Source organism: Vanellus vanellus, assembly GCF_965231255.1.
Source record: "Vanellus vanellus genome assembly, chromosome: 1".
Classification (NCBI taxonomy): Eukaryota; Metazoa; Chordata; class Aves; order Charadriiformes; family Charadriidae; genus Vanellus; species Vanellus vanellus.
Genome location: NC_138905.1, coordinates 204,881,566 through 204,891,869, shown reverse-complemented (window position 1 = coordinate 204,891,869; position 10,304 = coordinate 204,881,566). Strand labels below are relative to the sequence as shown.

General features: G+C 38.0%; 1 protein-coding gene across 3 annotated transcripts in view; it reads right to left on the bottom strand.

Moving 5' to 3' along the window:
* Positions 1-279: 279 nt before the first annotated feature.
* Positions 280-10,304, bottom strand: part of CWF19L2 (CWF19 like cell cycle control factor 2) — an 87,328-nt gene continuing 77,303 nt past the window's right edge. For all 3 annotated transcript variants that reach the window (XM_082498204.1, XM_082498206.1, XM_082498205.1), the window contains 4 exons: positions 6,336-6,491; positions 4,893-4,973; positions 1,881-1,982; positions 280-960 (listed from right to left, as the gene is read on the bottom strand). In XM_082498204.1, coding sequence (XP_082354330.1) covers positions 820-960; positions 1,881-1,982; positions 4,893-4,973; positions 6,336-6,491 — 480 coding nt within the window. In that variant the 3' untranslated portion in view covers positions 280-819. The remainder of the gene's footprint in view (positions 961-1,880; positions 1,983-4,892; positions 4,974-6,335; positions 6,492-10,304) is intronic.

Genomic DNA, 10,304 nt, shown 5'->3' with positions numbered 1-10,304 from the left:
CACCTGCCGCACCAGAGGGGATGCCCAGGGGAGAAGAGTCCCCTGGGGAGATCCCTGTGCTGATTTTCTTCTTTTCTGGCCATTGGAGAGTGTTTTTCCTTAAGGTTCTTCACTGCTCCTCTCTCCTTCTTGTTTTTTTATTGTCATCATCAGTAACTGCTACCATTAAAGCTGTCATTTCCCACCAGCTATGGGCTGTCTCATCATCCTTTGTGCAACAGGTCAGCTTGAAAATACTACTTCATATTGAAAGAAAGTACAGAGAGTTCTCGTGCAGGGGGGCAGCAGCAGGTTTATCAATCACATCATACCTGAACATGTGTATTACTGCAATGACCTCAACTTAAAAAACACAAAGACTCAAAATCAGAAAATAATTTTCTGTACAGCCTCCTTTTGCAACAACGTATTCGTATCAATCAAAACGTTCTTAAAATTTACACCATTTTCTACAAAAAGTCACTGTGATAACTAAGCACTGGCTCTATGCTATATAAAAAAAATCAGTTGCCTCAAAGATTATAAAAACTCCAAAAGCAGAACATATATTTTGAAGAATACCAACAGTGACATGGATATTATTCTTTTCGCTCAGCTAAAAAATTAAAAACTAAAACCACTGTACACTTCTGGTTTGTCAGGCTTCCAGGTTCATGTGATCCACAGGGTCTGAACCAGAAACAGGTAATCAGCAATTAAACAATATCCTTGGTTTTAAAATGTATTAGCAATACATAAGACACTGGTGTTATTCTTAACATACAAAATATCCTTTAATATAATTTATGGCTTATATAGTCCTTGACTGCAGGGATGTATTCATTCTTTCTTTTTGGTAAAGTCATATGGTTTCCACCACTGTGCGAACTGCAACACCTTCTTCCTCTGATCCTCAAAATTCTGCCTGATTCCTTTTCTCCAGAGCCGTGGTTCCAAGTCCAGCATGCCACCGATGATTTCCTTTGCAAGCAGAACAAAGATAGACAATGATAAATGCAAAATTACCATACTACTTAACACTATTTTACCACAGAATACAGAAATATATATTTTCAAATGATGAGATTATCTGTCACTGTTTTCTTCCAGTGCTATTTATTAAAACTGGAAATTCTGAAAAATACACAATTTCAAAAATTAGCACGGTAGTTGTTAGATGGTTGCCTCGGCAAAATTCTTTTAAGTACAGCATAGAAATGGACTGTACAGATATCCTAACACAGCAAGACTATTAATACATTAGTACATTTGACTACAAAGAGAAAAGTTCAGAAAATAAAGCTGCCCGCTTTGCTCTTAACTCTTCTTGAAATAAGTAATATTTCTCCGCAATCACTCTTAGTGTTTTTTGCAATATTGAGTCTCAATAAACAATTGCTGTGACATAATAATGATAGGAAGACTTTACTGCAGCTCTTCCTGTATATACTATACTGTGTATACTACATGGAGTAATTCACGAATAACACCCACGTATTATATTAGGAGTTGACTGTGAGTTTGTGTGTCTGCGCACACTAATTTATACAAGCAGAAGACAGTTCACCTATATGAGAATATTACGGCCGTGAAAACCCCCTTTTTTTTTTCCTTCTTCTTAAATATATGCAGGTATTTTCCACCAATTAGACTATATGTCAAATATCTGGAGTTCCCATTAATTCAAAAGAAACACGCATCTAGAATCACATTCTGAGCATCGGCCAGTGAAGAAATCAACTACTCCTTTATTTAACAAGCTAAGTTACAATGACTCACCAAGAACAGCCAGCTAATAAACTGGGTACATCAAAGTGACTGTTCTGGCAGCATCTGTTTTAATTACTTAAATTATACAAAACAGGGTATAATTGGTAAATTGATCCGTTACACGACAATACCTTTCCAAAGTAATGAGGGAACTTGTGCTGATCTTCAATGACGTGAGCAAATCCTCCTTGAAGGCCAAAGTCCACAGAAAAGTATGGTAATCCTTTAGGAACCTATACACGCAAACCCACATTTTTAGATGTTTAACAGACCGTAGGCATTTAATTAACTTCCCTACAACTTAATGAATTTGAAAGTGGTTTTACAGTTGATAGTATCACATTTTATTTTAAGCCACCTCTCACACCCAAGTTATAAATTGCTAGAGAAACAGTAAAATAAACAGGCAAGGGGAAAGAACACCACACAACGACGAGATAAAAAGACACTGAAAAGATGATTACTGGGTGGCAGAACCTCCAGAGGACACTGCTACAGCACCAGGTGCAGCGGCACGCACACTGAGCAAATGCCTTCCTGACTCCGCGCCTCTGAATTATACAGGGTGAGTAGAATTTTTAAGATGACCACCAGCAAATTGCATTTATTAAAGATGAGGTGTTGTGTGATAACAAGAAATACTTACCCAGAGGAAACGCTGATACTCAGGGAGAAGGGAAAACATCTCTATGGAGAACATATTACCAGAAAACCCCACTACATGACTGGAAGTTATCATTAACTTGCCGAAACAGATAATTTAATAATTCAGTCAGCCTACAGAGGAGACGCTGGTTATCCTGCCACAAGGCAAGACCCTTCAGTCTGACAGAGCAAGAAGTGCCCTGAAAGCAGTATCATTTATTGCTAAAGTATTGCAAGTAATTTCTGCTGTTTTCCACAGCAAGTTATTTTCCACTGTTTTAAATGTTGAGGATGTTCCTGTACAGATAAGATTTACAAAGCCTCAAATTCATCAGTTTCCTCTGCTGCAGTCCAAATAACTGTGCAATTTTCATAAGGCATGTTCCATACACTGCTTGAAAATTCACTCTAAAAATAATTAAGATTCAATATGGAAGGGCAGTGTAGCATAGCAAGAAACATAAAACATTTAAAATGAACTAAAAAATCATTACATAAGGAAAAAAATGTGTCGGTGGGTAACACCTTAAGGAAAATGTGAGCTTTTTCTTATTTGTGTCTAGCAATGTATCGGGTCTGGCTGGGATGGAGTTCATTTTGTTTACAGCAGCTTATATGGCACTGTGTTTTGGACTGGTGACCAAAGCAGTGTCGACAACAGTGTTCTGGGTACTGCTGAACAATGCTTGCTGGCGGGTCATCTCTCCTGGCTGTGTCCTCTCCTGGCCTGACGCTTATGCCCAGGTCCCTCACTGCAGGGAGCGGACAGAGAGGCAGAGAAGGCCTTGATGCTGTGCAAGGGCTGGATGCTTAGACTCTGCCTCTGGACACCGCAGTCCCAATTTCTGCACACAATCTGCCCATTAGATGATGTCTCAGCCATGTCTGATCCTTCTTCCAGGCACCACCATCTCCTAATACAACTCTCCAGCTTCCCAATCCTCAGATCGGTCTCTAAACTATACCTTCATATCTTCCTGAAGGCTACAGGCATTTCTTTTACCCTAAAATAATGTTAAAATCACACACAACTGTGTAACAATTTACACTCAGATCCATTTCATTAATTTAAAGAAGTGTCGTGACATAATCTGAAAACTGGCCTACCTTCAAATGGATATATAATACAGTCACAAAAATGTGTGGGTAAGAAGATCCTTAAAAAAAAATCAAATGTCCTACCACATGTCAAGGAAATTATACTTCATTTATTTGTGACAGATATTGTCTTTCCCTGTTCTGAAACACCGGTGAGCAGAAGATATCCAATACGTACCTATTTTCTTTTCTGTTTACATCCACCTTAAGTTTAAAGTCTTCCCTAAGTCCTTCCTACACATTAATTGAATTCATTCTTGTCTGCACCCAATAGTGCCAGGGAACTAAGTACTATCTTCTTTAAAAGTCTTCTATATACAGAAAACTACCATCACATCACTACTACACCAATTTCAGTCTTTTCTTTCTTAGACTGCACAACCACTAACTAAACCAGTTTCTTTCGTTGAGTTTGCTAACCTATGCTCTCCTCTTCCGCAACTGTCTTAAAACACTGCGCCCAAAACCAGACCCGAATTTTCCAGGTGAAGCCTCACCGTAAGGTGACGACTCCCATTGCATTTATATGACATTTCAGCTTACGTGACAGAATAAATTTTGTCTTTTTCCTACACTTTCTAGCACCGTTGGTTTAGTTCAAGAGTCATCACAATACACAAAATCTCTCCTACTATACAGCCACACAATACCTTACTTTTCTGCATTTAATATCTCTCTCTTTGCTAGATCAGGCTTCACGTCTCATTATTTAAACCCATCTCCTCTTTCTCCTAAACCAGGATTTTTTTAGTGCAAAGATGCTATACTTATTAAAAGATACTTTTGCAAATTAAGTATTATTACTACATAGTAGTAAACTATCTGTGGTAAAGTCTATATACCAGAAACCTTTCACTTTTATATTAAAAAGATGGAACAATCTTTGAACCCAATAGTTTCGCATTATTCCTTTAAAATTTGTATACACAAAGATGTTTCAGTTTAGTATCCAGGAGACAGAGTACTGTTCCCTTGTTTTAGAAAAAAAGACTTATAATACTATTTATATTTACATTTCATAAACTTAGCAACACAAAAAGCTGTTTTAGGTCAATGAAAAAGACACATCTTTTTTTATTCCAGGAAAGTACTTTGCAAATCTTTGATCTACCTTAATTCTTAATCAAGAAAATTATGCTGATACATGTCCTCAAAACGCCAGCTTTGTTCTCAACCAATGCTTGCAGCTCAGTCCACCTATTGTTGAAACAAATGGGAATCTTTTCCCTAAAGTCAGTTAGGAGCTCAGTCAGAATTTTAATTCTCATCATGCCTATGCCGCCTCCTGATCCACTAATCGAATTGTGTTCCCTTTCTTCTCTCTTTGAAACAGTTAATAACAAAAAAAGATGAGAAGAATCTGCTGAGAAATTCAGTGTTCAATACATTTCATTACTTACAGATTTCCGAACATCTTTTGAAGAAAGATCAATTAATTTCTTGTTCACGGACCACTCTTCATCAGACTCCATTATAGCTTTCTGTAAAATCATTTTATCTGCATGTGAAAACAATCCTTCATACAGCAAGCAAAGAGCTAACTTTTCAATGCACTCCAAGTACCAATTATTTCTTAACAAAGTAACCTTATTTTTGGCAACCTTTCTGATTACCAGAACTTACATACTTCATAACAGCATCATATAATATCCTCAAATCACTTAATTCTAATCCTCTTTTTTTAAAAAAAATTAACTTTTGCCTAGCACAAATTATCTCTAACAAGTTTCAACTAAAAGGTCACGTTTTCTTTTTACTAAGCTCATACAAAACCTCTTATGAATTCGTTACATTATATTAGCCTTTTTTCTTTTTTTAAACACTAAGAGGACAATTCAGCTTAGAAGGCTGATTGTGCTTGAAAACCTTTTACGCTGCCTCTGTATCCTTCATAGTATGGAAGTGGGTATAGTTTAGTAGAGTGTAGGTACCTTTTAAATTTCATTAGCTGTGTATTTTAAAGGTGGAAACTTCTGAAAGAAAGTTTTATGCAAATGACATTGCATTAAATCTTGTACTTTGTCTTTCCTTTAGTATTCCAACAAAACGCAAGTTTTACCAGCATTTGAAGCGTAGCAATGAAATCAACCAGGGGGAGAGTTTCAAATGTGGTGGAAATTACTGCACTGCTGTTTGTCATACTGATTGCTCCACTTCATCAAAAACCAAGCACATTTTTATTTCAAGAAATTGTTTCAAAGAACAAATAAAAGAATTTACTTATAAAAGGTAAATCATGATCCAGCCTCTGAAAGCCGAAAGGCCTCAGTTCCCGGCAGAAGCTTCAATGAACCTTTACTTACAGAGTCGGTGGAAAGAGACCGGAAAAGCTGTAGAAGAAATATCTATCATGCTGTCTAATGTTCATCAGAGACTTAAGACACATGTAAAATTTGGGTCTACTGAAGTAAAATAGGGATGAAACATTATATATTGGTATTTCTTGAAACAGTTGACATTCTTTTCCCATTTTATGCTTGCAAAGGCACATGTATGGGGTTTTAATTTTATACTACAGGACTTAAGTGAGAAGTATTGTAATCCTTACAGCACTTCAAGAAACTACTCATCTTCTCTCATCTTCCAGTTTTTGTCAGTGCAGTCAGACTTGAGGCAACTGCAGAGTGACATACAGCTCTTCCAATGACAACTTGAAAAACAGAATTACCTCACAGGACTTGTTTTAAGATCAAGGAATAGGATCAAAGAATAGATCAAGAAGTAGGATCAAAGAATCCATCTTTTCAAAAATAGCACTTGAATATCAAAAAACGTCTTCCAGAAATAGATGAATTATGATAAATACATTCAAATGACTTAGAGAAAAAAACATTTTTGTGTACCTTAAAGTATATTGGAGCCATGTCTCCTACTTCTTTTGGAAGAGGAATGCATTCGTATACCATGTGATACCGTTTCTTCATGCTCATGTTTGTTTCTAGGAACACACAGTCCAAGTCTTTAGCTTCAAACATTTTCACCAATGCATTTCGGAACATCTGTTTAAAGAAAAAAAAAAAAAAAAACAAAAACAGAATTAACTTTACAAAGCTTTCACATATAATATTTTATATTATTTCACTGACATATTATATTCATTAAAAACCTCATAATAAAATGAATAACAGCAGCAGTCATACTAGGAAAATTCCATGTTATTCAACAATTTAATAAGAACTATATTTCCTACAATACAAACATAGGAAGTCTAGAAAACTATTGTGAAATATGCATTATAATTAACACTACAAACTCATTTTTAATAAATACTGCATATTTTTACAGTTAATATTAAAAATATGTTAAACTTTGTAACTGTGACGCTCCATAAAACAACATGGCTTTAACAATAGGTCCCAAGCTTGCAATTTCTAAGAATCACAGAATCACAAAATGGTCAGGGTTGGAAGGGACCTCGAAGATCGTCTCCTCCAACCCCCCTGCCAGAGTAGGGTCACCTACAGCAGGTTGCACAGGACAGTGCCATCCGCCTTCACATCCACCAGGGCACTTTGCTGGCTCGTGGTTGTCCTGTTGTCCACCAGGACTCCCGGGTCCCTTTCCACAGAGCTGCTCTGCAGGAGGTCAGCCCCCAACCTGTACTGATGCGTGGGGTGAATTTGGCAAATGTCTGACTCTCTTAGCCAAGAGAAGTGCTTGGTGGAGGTTTAGCCACCGGGGTGCCTGTCCCTGTATGGTATTGGTCTTTGTCCCACATGGATGCAAGAAATCTTTCAAATGCTGCAAGGTATCTCTATGTCGAATACTGATTTTTACAGTCAGAAATTTTTGCTTGGGTTTTCTTCTCTCTAATCAGAAAGCACTGAACATTAGTCTGTCAGCAAAGAAAACCTGGTCAAAATCAATGTTTTTCAGTGAAATGGCTCAGTTTTATTGAAACAACTTATTGAATTAAACCACACTCTTCTTGATGCACCCCAGGATGCCATTGGCCTTTTGGCCACCAGGGCACATTGCTGGCTCAAAGAAATTAATGTCTTGGCTTGTGACATTCCCACTAGGCATTAAGGAAAATACTAACTTTGCCTCAAAAGAAAGCCATGACTATAACCACCCTCTTCACTGTACGGAAGCTAACAAAATGAGATACTGTAATACCTCTGGTCCCAACGTACACTTATCAATTCCCATTGGAGACTGGGTGTTGCACCTATTCAAAGTGTATTTCAATTTATAGTTCTGCTAGCTCCAGCATCAGTATCCTGCACATGCTCAACAGGCTCTGCAGTATCTTCCAGCTGCTGAGGCTCTGGCTGCCCATGCAGAAGGGCAGCTCTGACATGGTGCAAGCTATAAGCTGGGATCAGACGCAGTGGCAAGGGCTGGGGAAAAAAAGAGGTGTGAGAAGTGGGGGCCTAGCCCCCCTTCACTCAGGAGCTGCAATTAAGCTCAGGCTTTCACTTTTGGTCCTGGCCTGAGCTAAGTTTCAGGGATGCCTGTGCCCAGCCATGTGCCTAGCTGATCTAGACCCTGAAATGACCTTCAACCTAACTCATCGCTGCAGACTTGTCTGCCCCCCACTGGGCTGTGGCTGACCCTGTACCAGGTACCAAGCTGACCCCTGACCATGGGACCTGCTCTCTTCTGCTGGCTTGGGTACCACAGGACTGCGCCTTATCAGCGAGGTGGTTTCCCCCACCTGCCTTGCCCATCACCTTCCACCCCTGCCTTGACTTCCCTGTGGAGCAGCTCGCTCTTGCTGCTTCCTGACTCTTGGCAGTTGGCATCTGCACCAGAGATATGCAAGAGCATCATTCTATAGCTTACAATGTAGATGCTGAATTAAATGAAGGGATGATTTCTGAGACTCATTCAGACTCATTTTCAAATGCACAGAAGATGTGACTTTGTGGCAGGTTGAATGTTTCCAAAAGTGACTCAAGATCTTGAAAACTGCTTTTTCAAAATTAGGATCTTTGTATTATACGTACTCCCTATACCATTTCCCCATTGTAAGCCAAGAAATCACTGAAACTGTATAAGCCTCATAGATCACAGGTACCATATCTCTATGACTCATGTAAGTCAGGTTGCCCTTTTTGCATTGATTTTTTTTTCAATTAACAATGCTTAGAAGTACAAACACCACAATTAAAAGGCTAATCCCATCTAAAGGTTTAAGATTTCTTATCTTATGTAAATGGAGAGTTGATGAATCAAACAAGCATAAGCAAATACACATATTCATAAACATCATCAAGTACTGAAGTAAAACAGATGGAAAACAAATCACTACCCAGGTTTTCAATGCAACAGGACTAGAAATTGAGTTGTCTTGTCCCCACACCTGTGTCATCTTGCATAGTATGAATCAAACTAAAAGTCTAAGAAACTTGGCCAAATTTATATCTTAACCAGGTATTTAAGCTCTCTAAAGCAGGCCCTTGTGCCCTGAATTTTTCCTCACCAATAAGCTGCTCCATGCTGTGACAAGAAAACACTACCACCACTCCCTTACACAACCGATGAAACGCAGCAAGAAGATATTGCCCAGTGAACAGATCGCTGTACCATGACTGATAGGGGACTTTACTGCGCAAAGTGACAGACAACTCTGAATTAATAGCTTGTTGGCTTCTCCCCCTCGCCCCGGCCCCCAGACCTCTACTTCTGAAACGCACCAAAGCAAGCAGCTGTGGTGAGATAAGAGAAACATTAAACCAAAGGTTGGGAAGGACTGTTACAGTTGCTACCCTGCAATATCAAGTGAAACACAAACCTACTGAAAAGCCTAGGATATCTGCAGATGTTAGCTAATGTTTCCCAGACTGCAATTTTTTGGTTTTAAATACATTGCACTTTTCCTTCAAATTCTGAGCAGACCAAAACATTGAGGATAATTAGCAGTGGAAAGGACAAAACCATTCTGAAGAGCAAATAAGACTTGGCTTATGCTCGAATGCATACAATATTGATACATGTAACAGTTCAGGCAACAGAGAACATGTAAAAATATACAACTTTTCATATTAAAAAAATTACATGCATATTTACTTTGGCAAGTGTGCACGTCAGTCTAAAAAATACGAGTTAAATTCAAGTGCCTGAAGGCATATAGTATAAAAGAATCTTTCTTGCTTCATACCAACATATCTTTAAAAAAATCTCAGTAAAAATAGTTAACTAAACTATGTGCTTGATACAACATTTTATGAATATTCAAAGTGTGATAATTTTTTTCCCCTATCAGCAAAATAAAATATGGCTCTGGCATCAGAGAGTTAGTTTAGTCTGAGTAAATGCATGCTTACACTCTTGCTAAAGCCTGCCAGACTCCTCCTACTGAATTACGTAGAAGCTGAAAAAAAAAAATTAAAATCTGTGTCCCTCACTTTCCAAAGCACTTTGTTGCAAAGAAATGTTTAAACTGCCTATGAATGTATCCACAGAGTCAGTGGATAATGGTTTTACAAACTACTTGCCTTTTCTAGCAAGGAAAAGACTAGCATTGAATACAAGAACTGCATTTGCTTATCTTTTCTTTATCTGATTTTCCTTCTCATACAATTTTAGAAAAATTATCATGTATTTAATTAAAAGAGGTTAGGATATACAGAATAAACATATTTATCACTTTTCCCCATGCTCTGTTGTTCCTCCTGATTCCTATTTGTTGCATTTATTTGCTTCTTATTGAACTTTCTTGGGCATTTCTTTCATACACAAAAGAACTTCTTTCCCTTCTTGCTTAATTTACTAGAAAACGTATAAAACTTACATGAGCCATGAGAATCAATGGGGGGAGAAAATTTGGGAAGTCATTTGCCAGGCCTGAGGCATGATCAATGTTA